Genomic DNA, 18,846 nt, shown 5'->3' on the forward strand with positions numbered 1-18,846 from the left:
TGCAAGAGTAGGAGTAGGTGGGTGCGGATGAAACAAGATTGCCTATGTATTAAAATCACTGAAGTTGGGTGACAGGTACATTGGATTTGTTTTAGTTCAGTCTGTATTCTGTTTCTGTATATTTTTACATAAGAAAAAGCTTTAAAAATGTGTATGTACCCTGGAAATCCACTTACAGGACGCATAAACAATATGATCCCTTTTCAGAATATTTTCTGTAAAAGTGCAAGAGTGTATTATGTGTGTATGAAAAAGAAAGGTTTGGACAGATAGACACAAAAATATTAACAGAGGTTGTATCTGAATGATGGACCTACGGGTGATTTTAAATTTTTCTTTATACTTTTCAATATGTTCTAAATGTTTACAGTAAACATATTTTTGGAGTTTTTCTCCTCCAATTGTATAATTTGCACATTAAAAAAGCTTAAACTAGGGGCCGGCCCCATGGCCGAGTGGTTCAAGTTTCACGCACTCAGCTTCAGAGGCCCAGCTTGGCAGGTTCCGATCCTGGGCGCTGACCTACACCACTCGTCAGCCATGCTGTGACCAATGAGAAAAGCACCGACCACAGCCACCTACAGAGGAGGCTTTATGAGGGACCTCACCACAGGCCAGAACCACTCAGATCACAAAAATGAAGGTTTTAATCATACAAATATTGAATTAGAAAAATCAAATCACAGAAAGAAGTTAATAGATTAGTGCAAGAAATGCTAAAACTTTCTCCTTTTAAATCTTTGCCCTTAGTCTTAGTGTATACATGCACATATTTCCTTTTAAAGAATTTATCTAAGATACCTTAACCTTAATCTTTTTTTAATAAAGAACACAAAGTATTTTCAAAAGACCACTGTTACAGCGTAAATTTCTCAGATTCAGTCTCATTATCACCTTCACAATTTTCACCAAATCCCAGAACAACATGTTTTTTTCACATTACAGCAGAGTTCTCACTTTGCATGATTCTGATATGCACGAATTTCAGTCACCATGGTTTAATACCAAGGTTTAGTTAACTAACACCAGTCCCCAACAGCATGGCTCAGTTACCATATTATTAACTGTGAGTAATTACATAAAGTGCAAACTCACTGCCAGCTCTTCAGTCCACAATCATCATGTTAAGTAACAGAAGAGCATCATGATCAGTGACCCATCATGGCCCTTCTTTCAAGGCTGCTGGTCATTAGTCACCACACAACAGCAGCCAAGAGTGTGGTTGTGTTGCCTCCTTGTTGCCCAGTAAGAAATCCACACGACATTTTACACATATGGATAATCGTCTGACCAATAAAGGTAAAAGTGCAGCAAAAGAAACGAAGTGAATTCACAATAGCCAAGACTTGGAAGCAACCTAAGTGTCCATCAAGGGACGAATGGATAAAGAAGCTGTGGTATATATACACAATGGAATACTACTCAGCCATAAGAAACGATGAAATCCAGCCATTTGTGACAACATGGATGGACATTGAGGGTATAATGCAAAGTGAAGTCAGTGGGAGAAGGTCAAATACCGTATGATTTCCTTCATTAAGTAGTAGATAATAACAACAATAAACAAACACATAGGGACAGAGATTGGATTGGTGGTTACCAGAGGGGAAGGGGGGAGGGAGGAGGGCGAAAGGGATAATTTGGTACATGTGTGTGGTGATGGGTCGTAATTAGTATTTTGGTGGTGAACATGATGTAATCTATGCAGAAATAGAAGTACAATGATGTACACCTGAAATTTTTACAATGTCATAAACCAATGTTACTGCAATAAACAAAAAATTAAAAAAAAAAAAAAAAAGAAACGAAGTGATATGCTGGAAGTGAAAGTGGCGTCCAACGCAGGTGGAGTCACAGAAGAAACACCCACCCCGCAATGGTGACTCTGCTGTGGGAGTGCCTCTAGGTGCGCAGCCAGAGGAACCTAGTGAAGGCAGACTTGTCGACGTCGAGGAGGACAGTGGTTGTGACGGAAAGTCCCAGAGGAAATGACTCCAGGAAAGGCTTCAAGTTAAAGAAACTCTGGGAGATATTTCCAAATGCAGAGAACAAAATGCTGAAAGCCATCAAGGCCCAGAAAAGATGCGAAGGGAAACACTTCTGATAAGTCTTCTACAGAGAATAAAACAATTCACAATGTTTCTACTGTTTTAAGTTATACTTAAACAGAAGAGGGAACACTATAAAGTTATAAAAGTTATCTAACCAATATTCCTTCTAAAAATTCAGAAAAATTAAATTCACATAAAGGAGAAACAAAAGGTGCAGAAGTTAAAGCCCACACAAAGTTACTAAAAGTAAAAAAAAAAAAAAAAAAAAAAGAGGGAGTAAGGAATAGAATAACATCCTAAAGAGAGCAAGGGAGAAGGACATATTCAACAGATCAAACCTGGAATGTACTATTTCTAAAGGAGCTAAAAGGTATTAAGAAAATTATACAAAGAAGACAAGAAATAAGTGTTGGAGAGGATGTGGAAAAAAGGGAACCCTCATGCACTGTTGGTGGGAATGTAAATTAGTGCAACCACTACGGAAAAGAGTATGGAGGCTCCTCAAAAAATTAAAAATAGAGCTACCACATGATCCAACAATTCCAGTTCTGGGTATTTATCCAAAGAAAACACTAACTCAAAAACATATATGCACCCCTATGTTCACTGCAGCATTATTTAGAATAGCCAAGATATGGAAACAACCCAAGAGTCCATCAGTAGATGAATGGATAAAGGTGAATGGATAAAGACTCAGATACTATGTCACTTGCCTGGGGACACACTGGCAAAAGCAAGACTAAAATGTGGGTCTTTTCAAACCCCAAAACAATTAGCACTACAGAAGGAAAGTGGGTAAATATGCACTATATTTTTGGAAGACTACCTTCAAAGTTACTTTTTAATATTTTAGTACTTAAAAGCAGTAAGCTTTATTACTATAGAAAGTTTGCTTACATGAGTGAAATAATGTTCTGCCGATGTCTGAGAAAATTACTATTATACTATATAAATGATTTTGGAAACTGTATTTCATCAATACTAAACTTATTCAGGTTGTCGCCCTTTAAAAAGACTTTTTACTGTAGAAGGCTTCAATTGTCAAAATAAAATTAAAAATTTTAGGGTTAAAAGAGATTTAAAAAACACCCATCCACATACATTTTAGTAATCTGGGATACTCAACTACCCAGAATAATCAGTTCATTACCAAAAGGCTACTGAAGTTTGACCATATTTACTTAGCTAATCTCACCACACCTATAACTCTGGAAAAATAGTACATTTCTTCACAAAATTATCCAACACCTCAGGTACTTTAGAAATTTCAATCGACTTCACCAAATGTTTTTTGTAAGCGACCTCATCTCACACCTGACACTAAATGAAGTCAGAGCCCACAACTAAAAGGCAGGCTCCTCAGCCCCTGACCTTACCGCAGCCTTGTTCTAGCCTCCTCTTTTTTCATTTTGGAAAATGAACACTACCCTCCATCTAAACTTAAGAATTAGTAACGTTTTGCCACATCTGCTTTATTTCTATCTATATATACTTTTTCGTCTGAACTACTAGAAAGTAAATTCTAGACATTTCACTCCCCCCAAAACTTTTTGGCGTGCACCTCCCACAAACAAGGACATTCTCCTACATAACTATAATACCATTATCACACCCAAGAAATTTAACACTGATACAATGATAAGAACACAATGTCACTTTGTTCCACTACTGGCGATCCTGACTTTGATCACTTTTAACATGCCTGTGTGCTTAAAAAAAAAAAATCTGGGGCCGGCCCAGTGGTGCAAGCGGTTAAGTGCGCTCCGCTTCTGTGGCCCAGGGTTCGCAGGTTCAGATCCTGGGCGCGCACTGACACATCACTTGGTAAGCCATGCTGCAGCAGCGTCCCATATCAAGTAGAGGAAGATGGGCACGGATGTTAGCTCAGGGCCACTCTTCCTCAAGAAAAAAGGGGAGGATTGGCATCGGATGTCAGCTCAGGGCTAGTCCTCATCACCAAAAAAAAAAAAAATCTGATTCAAGTCCTCCCTCTGCTTAAAACCCTACAGTGACTTCCCCTTACAATAAAGTTCAATCAAGGCCAAAATACTTTCCAAGCCCTATGAGACCTTGGCCTACTCTTTAGCCTAAACTGCTCTTTAAATTCTCCATGGTCTCACAGAGTGGCATGCTACCCTCTCTAGCTGAAAGATCCCAACACGGATGAATCAATCTCAAATACACCAACTGAAAAAAGCCAGACACCTGTGAAATCACACTATATCTCAAATTTTCCATTAGCCCAATGACACTGCTGCCATTGCCATGGTCATAATTACGTACAAATTGACATAAAATCCCTTAGGAGAAAGAGATTCCCAAGTCTCTCAAGAAATTTCCCTTAGAGCAGAAAGATGCCCCAAGGGTTCAGGGAAAGAAATACAGGTGAGCTTGGCTGAAAGTCATCTAGAATAGATGCTGGAGCTTTACATTATTCACGCAGAGATGGAAAATAATCAAAGTGCTCTCTCTTCCTAAATATACTGAGTTTGTGAACAGACTCAATTTTGCCTCTCACATAATCATTATTCCTAAAACACTTTTAAGAAGTAATTTCAACTTAAAAGAGATCTACACTTTTTTTTCCTAAGAAAAAAACTGTAAAGTTTAAGCAGTAGAATGTCACAATTTCACAGGTATTTATAACACATGGTCCATTTTACAAAACGCTACTATTATACGTCATAAACCCAGGCTCCTTTCTACCTGTGGCCCTTTCTGCTAGTCTGAAAAAACTATTAACAAAATTGGTAAAAGGAAAGTAAAGGAATCAAGCATGCATCCTGCCTTTCCAGTATGAACTCTACCACAAGTAACTATATAGTTAATGAGAGAAAGTTCTTTAGAAAAGAAAACCAGAAAGAATAGAAATAGAATATCACGATTTTGCCGTCGCTAGTAGTCCACAAAAGGACCAGTACTAGTCTGCAAACTGTTAGCAGTTCATAACATGAAAAGGCACTATAAATTTTATATATGCAGTGATAAACATATAATAAGTTGACAGTAATTTTATTTCCCTTGAATCTACAACAAAAATTTAAAGCTTTTATTTCTTATGTCTTAAATTTTTAAATTTCATTTGTCTAAAAATTCACTGTATTTTACAAAAACAGCAGTTGTCAATGGATTAGAAATTTTTAAAAAACTGTTTCTTTATGGCAGATCTGTGAGAAGCACCGAACTAGGCCTTGACAATTAAAATCATTAGGTGAAAGACTCATGAGAAACGATAATGGATGGAGGGTGGCAACACCTGAATCGACTGATGGATCTTAACATACAAAAAAGACCAGGCACATGTAACTCTTAGTGCAAGCCACTGAGGAGACGTAGGTGGAAGATGATGAACCACATGTTCGTAACTGTTGAGCTGGACGATAGGGACAGTCTACTCTTTGTTCTACTTGTTCATGTGTTTAATTTCCCATATGTAAGAGACTACATTATTGGCCCTAATTCTTCACTCTTCCCTTTATCCATGCCTACCATCATAATAAGACTTTGCAGTTTGTCCGGTTATAGGCAAGACATATTTCCTCACTCTTGACCCTGGGCTCAAACATCAGACTGGCTTTGGCCAATGTAATGAGGGCAGAAGTGACAGTGTGCCAGGCCTTACGCCATCTCAATGCTTATATTTGCCTCCTGTGCTTCTGCCATCATCGTGAAAACATCATGAGCCCACTCGTCCCAGGAAAAGGATGCCAGTAATGGAGCTCAGCATTGCTGAGTTCACCCACAAACTAGTGAGCGAGAAATCAGGGCCACATCTTTCTGAAAATGTTTCTAATACCACCTAAAGTGAAATTTTTAAAAAACTGTCTAACAACAAAGCATCCATCCATGGCAAGTTTTGATCAATAACATTATGATTCTGCTTTCCCTGGCCATATATAGCAGAAATATATAAGAATGTAGGGGAAAATTGTACAAAATAGCTACAATCATGCTTAATTCTATGACCTTGTCTTTAAGATATACTTTACAGTGATTCTTTAGCTTTAGAGATTAAAATACAAATGCATACTCACCTTTTTTTTTAAGGGAGTAACTAATGAAAGGAAGACATTGGGGAAGAGAAACCACTTAGAGGCACTATTCATTAACCTCTGGAGAGCTAGGCCTGGTGAACCCAAGACGTGCCACACTAGACAGGACAATATGCCTCACAATCTGATAGAAATTTTCTTATCAAATACCTGAAAATAGCCTTTATATGAAAATACTGCACCAATACCAAAGTTGCATCTTTTAAAAACCCAACCTTGTTAAATCCGGAGTGCTTCTAATTCTATTTATTTTCATCAGCTTTATTGTCCAATTATTTTTGAATTTAAAATTCAGATTGCTACTATCAAATAAAGAAGTGATTAATTTCTACTCTTACATGTTCTTTTTTTTTTTTTGTCAGGAGATCAGCCCTGTGCTAACATCCACCAATCCTCCTCTTTTTTTTTTTTTTTGCTGAGGAAGACGGCCCTGGGCTAACATCTGTGCCCATCTTCCTCCACTTTATATGGGACGCCGCCACAGCATGGCTTGCCAAGCAGTGCGTCGGTGCGCGCCGGGGATCCGAACCAGCGAACCCCGGGCCGCCACAGCGGAGCGCGCGCACTTAACCGCTTGCGCCACCGGGCCGGCCCCAACTCTTACATGTTTTTATGTTTATAAAAGTAGCCTGGGGCCGGCCCCGTGGCTTGGTGGTTGAGTGCGCGTGCTCCGATGCTGGTGGCCCGGGTTCGGATCCCGGGCGCGCACCGAGGCACCACTTCTCCGTCCATCCTGAGGCCGATTCCCACATACAGCAACTAGAGGGATGTGCAGCTATGACATACAACTATCTACTGGGGCTTTGGGGGGAAAAATAAATAAATAAAATCTTAAAAAAAAAAAAAAGTAGCCTGTTTGCCCACAAACCACTTCCATTAAAATACAGCTGAACAAAGTAACTTTTTAAAATATCCTTATGGATAAAATACTATAATGCAATTTTTTAAGTTTGTTTTACTATACCAAGGTTTATCTCTTCCAGCCTCAAGGAGCCTATTGTTACAGCCTAAATATTCCAAACTATGGGAAATGGGAAATACCAAAAACCTATTAGGGGCTGTCATCTGACCCAGGAATTCCACTCCTGGGTATTTATTTATCCAAGAGAAATGAACACCTATGTCCATAAAAACTGGAAACAATCCAAACAGCCATCAATCTGCAAATGGATAAACAAATTCTAGTATACCCATATAGTGGAATACTACCCAACAATAAAAATGAACACGCTACTGATACACACAACAACATGGGTAACTCTCAAAAATATGTGGTGTAAAAGAAGCCAGAATCACTGTATGATTTCATTTATATAATGTTCAAAAACAGACAAAACTAACATATGATTATAGAAATCTAAACAGTGACTGCTGCTGGAGGAGTGGAGGGACTGACTGCCCAGGTACATAAGGGAACCCTGGGAGTGATGGGAATGTTCTGTGTCTTGACTACGGTAGTGGTTACAGGGCTATACACATTTGTCAAACTCAAATTGTACACGTCAAGATCTGTGCACTTCACTACATGTACATTTTACCTCAATAAAAACAAGCAAAACAAATCACCTATTAGTGACCTTTTTCAAACTACCATTTCTCTCTACAAACTGGAAGACATGCCACAATAAGCAACTGTTCCCTTTGGCCTTCAGGGGCCCCGGGTGGTCAAGCTCTGCTGTGGTGTCAACAAGGCCAACACTCACTCAAATCTAAGAGCCACTCAGCTACAAAACCAAAAACCTATCAGGTTAAATCCACTCAAGTGGATTAATTAATCATCCATTAAAAGTTTATACTTTTAACCCTAAAAATTTTCAGTCTAACTCAAGCTATTTCCACTCCAAGTATACCAATTACCTTTAAAACAGTCTAATGCTATAAGTCTTGAGCCTTGCTTCACTCCATCAGATGTTGGAGTTGGGAGGAACATATCTCACAGTTCATTACAATAATGCAGCAACATGAAAATGGTCCACCAAAATGTAACTTAGGGTCTCACATCAAAAACTCATCACATACAGTATAGTAAAAAATGAATGCTATCCCAGCTCATACTATGAGGCCAATATTGTCCTGATTCCAAAACCAAACACATTGCAAGAAAACTACAAACCATTATCTCTTATGAATATAGATGCAAAACTCAACAAAATTGTTAACAAATCAAATCCAGCAACATATAAAGCAGGAGTATACACCATGACCAAGTGAGATTTGTCCCAGGAATGCAAGTTTGGTTTAACATCCAAAAATCAATTAATTTAATATACCATATCAACAGAATAAAGGACAAAAACCATATGATTCTCTAAATATATGTAGAAAAAGCATTCATGAAAATCCAACATCTTTCCATAATAAAAACACTCAATAAACTAGGAATAGAAGGGAACTCCCTCAACCTGATAAAGAGCATCTATGAAAAACCCACCGCTAACATCATACTTAATGGTGAAAAACTAAATGCCTTCCCCCCATGATCAGGAACAAGAATTTGTGCCCTCACCACTTCTATTCAAAATTGTAGTAGAGTATTAACCAGGGCAATTAAGCAACAAAACAAAATAAAAAGCATCCATAGTGGAAAGAAAAAAGTAAAACTATCTTTATTTGCAGATGACATGATCTTATATAAAGAAAATCCTAAGGGTTTCGCTAAAATACTAAAATAAATAAAAAAGTTTAGTAAGGTTGTAGGATACAAGATAAATATACAAAAATCAACTGTATCTCTATATACTTGCAATGAACAATCCAAACATAATTAAGATAATTCCATTTACAGTAACATCAAAAGAATAAAACAATTCAAAGTGCAAAACATACTTGAAAAGCTACATAACGTCATTGAAAGAGTAAAGACAACTTAAATAAATGGGAAAACATCCTATGTATGGGTCAGAAAACGTAATATTCTTAAGATATAGCATCACTCCCCATAATGATCCACGGATTCAACACAATCTCTATCAAAATCCCAGCTGGCTTCTTTACAGAAACTGATATGCTATCCTAATATTCATATAGCATTTCAAAGGACCTAAAATAGCCAAAACAACCTGGAAAAGAAGAAAAAAGTTGGAGGACTCATATGTCCCAATTTAAAAACTTACTACAAAGCTACAAAATCTAGACAATGTGATACTGGCATAAGAACAGACATATAGATCAGAATTGGGAGTCCAAAAATAAATGGTCAATTGATTTCCAACAAGGGTGCCAAGCTCATTCAAAACGGAAAGAAGTCTTTTCAAAAAGTGGTACTGGATAGCCACAAACAAAAGAATGAAAATTGATACCTTACCTTACAGCATACACAAAAATTATCTCGAAATGGATCAAAGACCCAAATAAGACGTAAAACTATAAAACTTTTAGAAGAAAACATAGGCAGTTACACAAATCTTCACGACCTTGAATTAGGACATGTTTCTTAGAGATGACACCAAAAGCACAAGTGACAAAAGAAAAAATAAACTGAACTTCATCAAAGTTAAAAGGTTTTATGCATCAGAGGACACCGTTAAGAAAGTAAATAACCCACAGAATGGCAGAAAATATCTGCAAATCATATATCTCATAACAGACTTGTCACTAGAATAAATAACTCTTACAAATTCAATAAAAAGACAACCAACCTTCAAAATGGGCAAAAGATCTGAATAGACATTTCTCCAAAGAAAATATACAAATGACCAGGGCCAGCCTGGTGGCATAGTGGTCAAGTTTGCACGTCCCGCTTCGGCGGCCCAGGGTTCGCGGGTCTGGATCCTGGGCGCAGACCTACACACCAGTCATCAAGCCATGCTACAGTGGCCTCCCACATACAAAAAATAGAGGAAGATTGGCACAGATGTTAGCTCAGGGCCACCTTTCCTCATCAAAAAAATATATATATGTATATATACACACACATATGGCCAATAAGCACATGAAAAGATGCTCATCATCATCAGTCATTAGGGAAATGCAAATCAAAACCACAATATCACTTCACACTATGATGGCTATAATCAAAAAGACAAGTGTTGGCAAGGACGTGGAGAAACTGGAACCTCATATACTGTTGAGAGAAATGTAAAATACTGCAGCCACTTTGAAAAGCAGTCTGACAGTTCACCAAATGGTTAAACATAGAATTACCACATGACATAGCGATTCCATTCCTAGGTATATACCCAAGAAAAATGGAAACTTCTATCTACATGATAACTTATACAGGAATATTCATAGCAGCATTATCCACAATATCCAAACAACTTTTTTTTTGAGTAAACAACTCAATGTCCATCAACTGATGAATGGATAAATAAAAGGTGGTATATCCATACAATGGAATATTATTTGGTAATAAAAAGGAATAAGGTACTTACACATGCTGCAAGACGGATGAACTTTGAAAGCATTATGCTAAAGAAAAGAAGCCAGTCGCAAAAGACTACATATTCTAAGATTCTAGTCATATAAAATTACCAAAATAGGGCCGGCCCCGTGGCTTAGCGGTTAAGTGCGCGCGCTCTGATGCTGGCGGCCCGGGTTCGGATCCCGGGAGCGCCCCGAGGCACCACTTCTCCGTCCAACGCAAGGCCGAGTCCCACGTACAGCAACTAGAAGGATGTGAACCTATGACGTACAACTATCTACTGGGGCTTTGGGGGGAAAAACTGAATAAATAAAATCTTTAAAAAAAAAAAAAAAAATTACCAAAATAGGCAAATCTACAGAGACAGAAAATAGATTAGTGGTTGCCTAGGGTTGGGAGGAGAGGCAGCTGGGAGAAAATGAGGACTGACTGCTAAAGGATTTCTTTTGGGGATGATGAGAATGTTCTAAAATTGACTGTGGTGATGACTGTACAAATCTGTGAGCATACTAAGAACCACTGAATTGTGCTCTTTAAATGGGCAAATTTTATGGTATGTGAATTATATCTCAAAGTTGTTACAAAAATAAATATTTTTTTAAGAAAAGTGGTAGAATCTAGGTGGTGAACATAGATGTCGACTAAAATTTCTTTTAACTTGCTCGTCTGTCTGAAAATTTTCATAAAATATTCAGAGGAATAAAATCACAGCATAAAAAAGTTCCACTATTACCAATAATATATCAAAATGATGTATCTACAAGTATTTTTATTTATCTAAAGTTTCCAAAATTAGTTAGAGATTGTTCATCCAAAATTTGCCCAAAGCAGAAGTTTAGAATTCTGGAGTCCTACATTTACATTCAAAATAAGACTCAGAGAAAAAGAATTACTAAGACTAGTTCTCAAAATTACAGACAAGGTGAAAGTGATTTAAATTTACAAAGATCATCATGAGTTTTGAGGGATAAAAAGGATTCTGCTCTCCTGGTGACAAACAGGAGTAACTAACGGAATTTTACACAGCCAGACAGCTTTAAAGGTATGGGAAACATTCTCTGCAAATGTTACGGCAGATTAGAGCAGATCATTTTACCGTCTGGTCAGTGTCAACATTGCTGGTTCTCAACTTTTAGAAAACAAGTAATTTGACACAATTTTTAAGATTTTAGAAGAACTCTTAACATAGTTATTAACTCAGAAAAAATTATTCTAATGTATACATTTTAGGCTTGAATTTTAGTCAAATTCTAAACACATGTCACTAGAGAAATCAAGATCCACACTCAGGACAATATATGCCCTATAAGTGGAGTGACCTTAGGTCCCAGTCTGCCCAGGACTGTCCTAATTTACACCTGTTATTTCCACATCCCATCCAGCTCAACATTTTTCTCCTATTTCTCATTTTTTAACATATTATAAGTAACTGCATTAAAATCAGATAGGATGGGTTTGTTGCACTTGCACTTTACACTCCCACCTTCTGCCATGGCTTTGTCTAGTACTGTGTGGAATGGAACGCAGGTGCAGCGAACAGTCCTCACTTGAACTTCTGGTTCAATCTGAAAGCCAACCACCGATAACCCGTCCCTCTTTCCTGATAAAATGAAGTACACTGGCCACCAGGGATAGCTAACTCTCTCCAGCCTTGGGGGGTAATAGAAGCAATGTTTGAAGCTGCTGCCTCTGCCAGCCACTCGGTGTACCTGCCAGTTGTGCCACAGCCATTCCTCAGCTTGCAAGATGCATAAAAGCTCCAGGCCACTGTCAGCCAGGTCCATGGGAAATGTGAGTAAGGTGTTTGGGAAACATATGCAGGAAAGAGACACTGTGTGTCCCCATGCATAACATACAGAGAGAGTAATCTGAACATTCATGCTACTGGAGTTTTGCCATTAACTTATTTACTGTATTGTGTAAATCTGCAATTATTTTGTTTTCAACATTTTAGTTTACAGAAATTATTATAAATTTAAATTATTTTTAGCACCTCCTTTTATGCTCAAGTGCTCCGGTTTAGACAAAGAAAATATATGGTCACACTTCTATAACCAAACACCTTATTCCCTTTCACATTATAATGGGCTACATCAGGGAGCATCTCCCAGGTCCTCAAAACCATCAACCTGAAGCCATGGCAAGGGTCCACCAACAAAAAAACCAACTAATATCACATTACTACTACAGCAAAGCTATTTTTTGAACCATTGTGATTCTTGAGCAAATACAGAAACGTCTCTATTCCACAATAAGCACGGAAAAAAAAATATTTTACACAACCCAGAACTATATATGCTATACATATATTCAAAATTCTATGAAAATTACTTTTTTTGTTGATTCACAAAGTGCAAAGAACTATGTATTAACCCTGAGGACTTCATTCATTTTGAGCATCTAAACAGAGCTTAGGTAAGAAGGATGCATGAAAACAGTTTAAGTACCATAACAGAGGACAATGTTATCCTTGTGGATAGCAAATAATTATTCATTACTTCAAACAGCATCCTCTGGAATATAATTCATTAAAGAGCCTTAAAAAAGTAGCAAACACATTTGAACAGGTAAACGACAAGTCTATATTTTAAAAAAGTTCTTAAAAGACAATTATTTTCCTTAAGTGACAAGTTGGCCCATGCTAAAGGCAAAGTCATCTGAGGTTCCTGGAGGACTTTCAAAACCTTCCAAGTCTAAGAAAACAAAACAATAAAAACCATTCTTTCTGTCCATAACAGCGCTTCCATTCTAGATGAATATCTTAACAGGTGGAACAGAATCTGAAGCAAAAAAAAATAATCCATCTTTGACGTTTGAAAAACATGTACTACAGGGTTATCTTTTTAAGGATAGTTTAATTCTCAATGCATCCCAGATAAAAATCTCAGGTTATCTTTCCAATCAACTCAAAAACTTAAATTTAAAAATGGCAAATTTAAGTTTTTAACATTATTAGATGTCACTAAAGAGTCTATATCACATAATAATCACTAAGTATTTACAAAACACTTTAATCCAAGAATGATATGCTGTAGTCAACATCTCAGTGAAGGTGGTGGCACAGGTCCCACTCCTATTCCAGCCAAGAGTCAGAAGCTTAGATAGGGCCAAAAAGTGGGAAACAAGAAGTGGCCCAAAGAACATTACTCTGATAATCCTGCCTTAATAAAACTGAAAAAAGTTACTATGTCTAATACTTGACATATACATATACTATTTATACACAACATTGAATAGGTGTACAAAGTTTTTAAAGACAAGCTGACTGCCTATGCTCTTGTTTATATAAGATCTTAACTAAATAACATGTCAGCTCCTTAACTAAGGAAACAATAACCTTTGCCTTGGATGGTTAACCAAAGTAGCCCTGAGGAAAAAGAAACCTAGGTTCTAATCCCAGCTACATTTTTTACAGTTTGGGAAGCTAGAACACATAAAGGTCCTTTCCAGCTCAAAAATTATATTCTGTGGATAAAACTAATGAAAACAGCCAAATGCTTTTACAGATTTTAGGCCTCGCCCTAATTTCTATCATGCAAAAATGTTATTTTAGAAAATTCTGATAAAAACTGAAATATACCAGAATAGGAATCAAAATCAGCTCTTTCTCCACTCTAACTTATGAACTAGGATTTACACACAACTGTCAGAGGCACAACAGATGTACGAAGCAGGCTTGGGTCCAGGACTTGTATTTCACTCCAGAGGGAGAGCAGGTTCAGGACAAGCTATGGAAAACAGACGCCTACTCAGATTTCCAGGGGGACCTCTTAGAAATATCTTATTTCGCCTCCTTTATTATGCATATTGCTCCATATTTAGACATCTCTTTACTTGAAATGTCTCTTATGATCAATGACATATCACAGTTTAATTGTAGAGGTTTTTTTCCCTTCCTTAGGAGTACATGAAATAATCATAGCTTTGATGAAATAATGTTATTCCCCTGGATTGCTACTCTTGAAAATGCTTCCAATTCGGTCCACATCTAATTGTTAGTATAGTCTCTCTCACACACACACACACACACAATGCTTATGCTATAAAACATACAGGAATTTGAAATAAAAATAGGTTAATCAGCAATTCATCTGAGGCTCAAACATACCAAACGGATCAAGCTTCTCTTTAAAACTCAAGCTGAACAAAACAAACAAAACAATACCAGCTAGGGAAACAAATGTACGCTCTGTACTTCTAAGACAGATACAGTAATTCGGAAACTGAACCTCGAACTTCGTCAGGTAATTGTGTGAACACATCCCCCTCCCATCGCTGCATACTCTCCGAAGTCTGCACAGGGTCTGAGCTCCCCCGACACAGTCACAGGGTGACTCTCCCCAGCGAGCCGCGAGGCTCAGCCAGAGCAGAGGCACGCTGCGCCGGGCAGCGCGGAGAGAGCCGCTCGGAGGGCCACACCGGCTCCCCAGCTTCGTGCCTCCGATGGCCTCGAGCCCCGAGGACCCCGTCCCATCTGAGCACCGGCGTCCCCGCGTTACAAGAGCAACGGCCACCTCACCATCTGTGCCACAAACGCCTTCTGAACGCTGCCTGGGCGCTTCGACGGCGGGGCGCGCGGGCACCCTGTGGAGGAGAGCACCCCCGGAGCGAGGCCCGCGACCCTGCCGTCGGAACCGCCCCGCAGGGACGCGAGCACGGCACCCGAAAGCCGGGCTCTCGACCGAGCGGGCCTTTCCTCGGGGGAACCGAACTCCGACCGCGCAGGTCCGACCGACTCGGGACGGAGGGGCCCGGCCAGCGGAAACTGGACACAGAAGTGAAAGCGAAGGCGCCGGCCCAGAACCGGACGGGAGGAGGAAGGAGGGCGGATGGCGAGGGACGGCGGCGCCGAGACGGTCCGTGCCCTCCACACGCGCCCCAACCTTCCACTCCCGGCTCCACGCAGCTCCCGGAGGGCCCCGCAGACCACGTGCTGGGGGGACAGGGCGCCGGACCCTCCAGCCGCGGCGGGTGGATGGGGAGAGGAAAGGAGAGGGGGACAGGGGGGAGGGCGCGAGAGGGGAGCGGAGGGGGGGCGGGACCCTCCAGCCGCGGCTGGGGAGGACAGGGGGAGGGGAACGGAGGGCGACAGGCGGGAGGGCGCGAGAGGAGAGGGGAGGGGCGGGACCCTCCAGCCGCGGCTGGTGGACGGGGAGAGTGGAGGGAGGGCGACAGGGGGCAGGGAGCAGGGCGCGAGAGGGGAGGGGGGGCGGGACCCTCCAGCCGCGGCTGGGGAGGACAGGGGGAGGGGAGCGGAGAAGGGAGGCGAGGGGGGAGGGGAGGGCGCGAAGAGGAGGGGACGGCGAGAGGAGCGAGGGGCGAGAGGCGGCCCGCCCGGCAGGCGGGAAACGGCGCAGCGGGAAAACGAGGCCGGCCCGCGCCCGGACAGGCCCGGCCTGCGGACACCGGGGAGGCCGAGGGCGCCCCCTCCCGCCCCGCTCGCCCGCTGCCCCCGCGGCCGGCTCGGCCCGCAAGGCAGCGGGGCCTCCCCGACGCCGGGCCGGCGGGCGGGCGCGAGGCGCGACACGAGCGCGGCCAACAAAGCACCGGCGCGGAGAGGACGGGCCGCGAACGGCGGGGACCGCGGGGGCTGACCTTGGAGTCTCCGTTGCACAGAGCCATCGCGCCGGGCCGCGCGGCCGCAGTGAGGCGGGCCGGGCGCGGAGGAGGCCTGGGCGGGGAGCGGCCGGGCGGAGAGGAGCGGCCGCCTGGGAGGCGCCGAGTCGAGCCGCGGAGCGCGGGCCCAGCGCCGCGGGAGCAGGCCAGCAGCGCGCACGCGGCCCCCGCCTCCTGCTTCCGCCCCGGCGAGCCGCGGGGCGGAGCCAGAGCGCGCGCCGCGAGGCCGCCGGGCCGCCGACACCGCCGCGGCCGCCGCGCCAAGTGTGCCCGCCTCGGGAGGAGGGGCCGCCGCCGGTCCCGCCCCGCGGCCCTGCTCAGGTCCCGCGAGAGGAGGAGCCCCCGCAGCCCTGCCCCGCCCCGCGAGAGGAGGAGCCGCGGCGCCCGGCCCAGCCCCCCGCGCCCTGATCCCACGAGAGGAGGAGCCCCCGCGGCCCTGCCCCGCCCCTCGAGAGGAGGAGCCGCGGCGCCTGGCCCCGCGCCGCCGCCCGTGCCCGCCCCCGCGAGAGGAGGAGCCGCACTCCCCGCCCCGCGCGCAGCCCTGCTCCCACGAGAGGCGGAGCCGCGGCGCCCGGACCCGCCCCCACGAGAGCGGGGGGCTCCCGCCGCCCGGCCCCGCCGCTGCGAGAGGAGGAGGGGCCCCCGCCGCCGGCCCCGCCCCGAGGGAAACCCGGGCCGCAGCCCGCTTGCAGTGACCCGGGCGGCCTACAGCCTTTGGCCGCTGAGGGAGGCTGCGGCGCCGAGGGCGAGGCGTCCGAGAGCTGGGGCCTGGGGGAACTCTCAGCCGGGGGCGCGGCCCCTTCTCAGGCTGCGGGACACGGGGGAAGACGAGGCTGCTTTGAAGAGTGTCGTGGTGACAGACGTCAGAGTGAGAGTTGATCACTTAGGTCCCTCAAGAGTCCTCCAGCAGGCGCAGAATTCCCGGAGGGCGTGGGTTTGGAGGACAGTCTTTGGGAAGCTGGGTCAGGGGGCTGGTCGTGCAGCTCTTTTTGCACAGCAGACTCTGTTTTCATTCGGATTGTTGGCGGGGAGGGGCTGCACTCCTTCCACCTACTCCTTGGCCCCCGTCGAGACGAGGTAGTGCTTTGAATTTGATCACCTGGGAGCCTAAATCGGGTTGGGGAATAAATGACACTTGGAATGGCTTCCAGTTAACAAAGCCTTTTAACAAACATTCAGTTGTAATACAGCCCGCATTTGCTGAGCTCACGCTATGGGTCGGGCGCCAGTCCAGATGTGAAGGAGCCAGCGTGAGACCACCCTGACTTCCAGAAACTCATGATTCTAACCCATCCCGTGAAAGCAGTGAGGCAGGATCGATGTTCTTACCCACTTTCTACTAATGGGGAAATTGAGGCTCAGTGAGATAATGTGCCTCTGCCTCTCAGTTTAGGAGGTAAGGGGTACCTGATCTGGGAAAGGATAGACAGTTTATTGATAAAATACTTAAAGGAACAAAAGGCCCAAGGCCCTAGTGGGCCTCTGACTCAAGGAAAGTATTTCACTTACCCTTTTTTGAGCTGAAAAATGGGTACTTGAAATTTCTGAAGCCATGGATACTGGGTTCTCTTGGTAGTTCTGTATGAACAGTCCAGAAAACAGTGTAGTAACCAATAGGAGAGCCTCAGCTTGCATCAGCATCTCCCGTGTGGAATGGACTGTGATGTGCTGGCATTAAGGATTGGCTAAATCTCATCTATATTAGATAATGCCTAGTTTAAATATATTCTAGTGGTCACTCGTGTTTATGGCTAAGAATATCAGCATGTACCTGAATCCTTATACCTTAAATTCTTCTTCTGCAACTTTTGACTCTATTGACCCCTCCCTCTTTCTTGAAACTGGATTTCCCTTACAGTACCACATAGTGGTGTCTTTTTACCTCTAAGATTGTTCTTGGTCACCTTTTCTTGCCCCTCTTCCTATATCTGTCCTACAGGAGAAGGCTTAAGTGTTGGTTTTCTTCAGTATTTCCATTCCTAACCCTCTTCTCATATGACTCTTCACCCGTGTTTCCCTGGGGCACTAGTTTAAAAATACCCTTAATAGGCTCTGTGTCCTGACAGCTCTCTCTTCTGAGCTCCAGGTCCATGTTACTCTGTACATCCCCAGTTAGACATTCAGTGGCATGTGGGACCCCAATTCAACAAGTCCAAAACAAAACTTCCCAACTTTCTGTGCCAATTCTCACTGGCACCATGATATTAGAGAGAAAACATTCAGTCTTTCACCCATAAGCTGTAGGTTTTTCATAGATGCTGTTACCGCCCAATGTAGGGCCTTCTGCTCGCCGCAAGACATGCCAATAGTTAAGAAGTAAGGTGGTAGGAGAATATGGACTTTGAATTACAGGTTGCTAGCAAGAGGGAAGATGGCCGACTCATGTCCCAAAGAACCATCTTAAGGGGGCACGAAATCTTATAGTAGTTATATAGGCCATTGTGCTATTGGGGAGGGGGTTAGGAATGTTGACCTTCTGGTGTTACAGACTGGGAGTGCCACACCAGATCTTTCAGTTTTCACTGATGATGGCTATCAGCATAGACTCTCTGTTCGGGGGTCATCACATTCCTAAGGAACTCAAAAAAACGAAGTTATCATCTTATCGCAGCTGAGAGGTACATGCACAAGCAGGGGTCATAAAATCTACGTAGCAGTTAGATCTCCTGGAGGGTGCATATCCAGCTGGGTTAGTTTGTCAGAGGTCATTCAAAGTTACAATAGAGTTTTTCTTTTCTACAATATGGCTTCCCTTATGTCAACC

The 18,846-nt window shown here is 42.9% G+C and overlaps 1 protein-coding gene across 1 annotated transcript in view; it reads right to left on the reverse strand.

The window, feature by feature from the left end:
- The window catches only part of GMPS (guanosine monophosphate synthase), a 52,214-nt gene extending 35,985 nt beyond the window's left edge, over positions 1–16,229 (reverse strand). The window contains exon 1 of the mRNA XM_087430346.1: positions 16,062–16,229. Within this exon, the coding sequence (XP_087286472.1) occupies positions 16,062–16,088 (27 nt within the window). The 5' untranslated portion in view covers positions 16,089–16,229. The remainder of the gene's footprint in view (positions 1–16,061) is intronic.
- Positions 16,230–18,846: the final 2,617 nt, after the last annotated feature.

The sequence above is a fragment of the Ceratotherium simum genome, chromosome 5 (genome assembly GCF_057802395.1).
Source record: "Ceratotherium simum simum isolate JZ-2026a chromosome 5, ASM5780239v1, whole genome shotgun sequence".
NCBI classification, from domain to species: domain Eukaryota; kingdom Metazoa; phylum Chordata; class Mammalia; order Perissodactyla; family Rhinocerotidae; genus Ceratotherium; species Ceratotherium simum.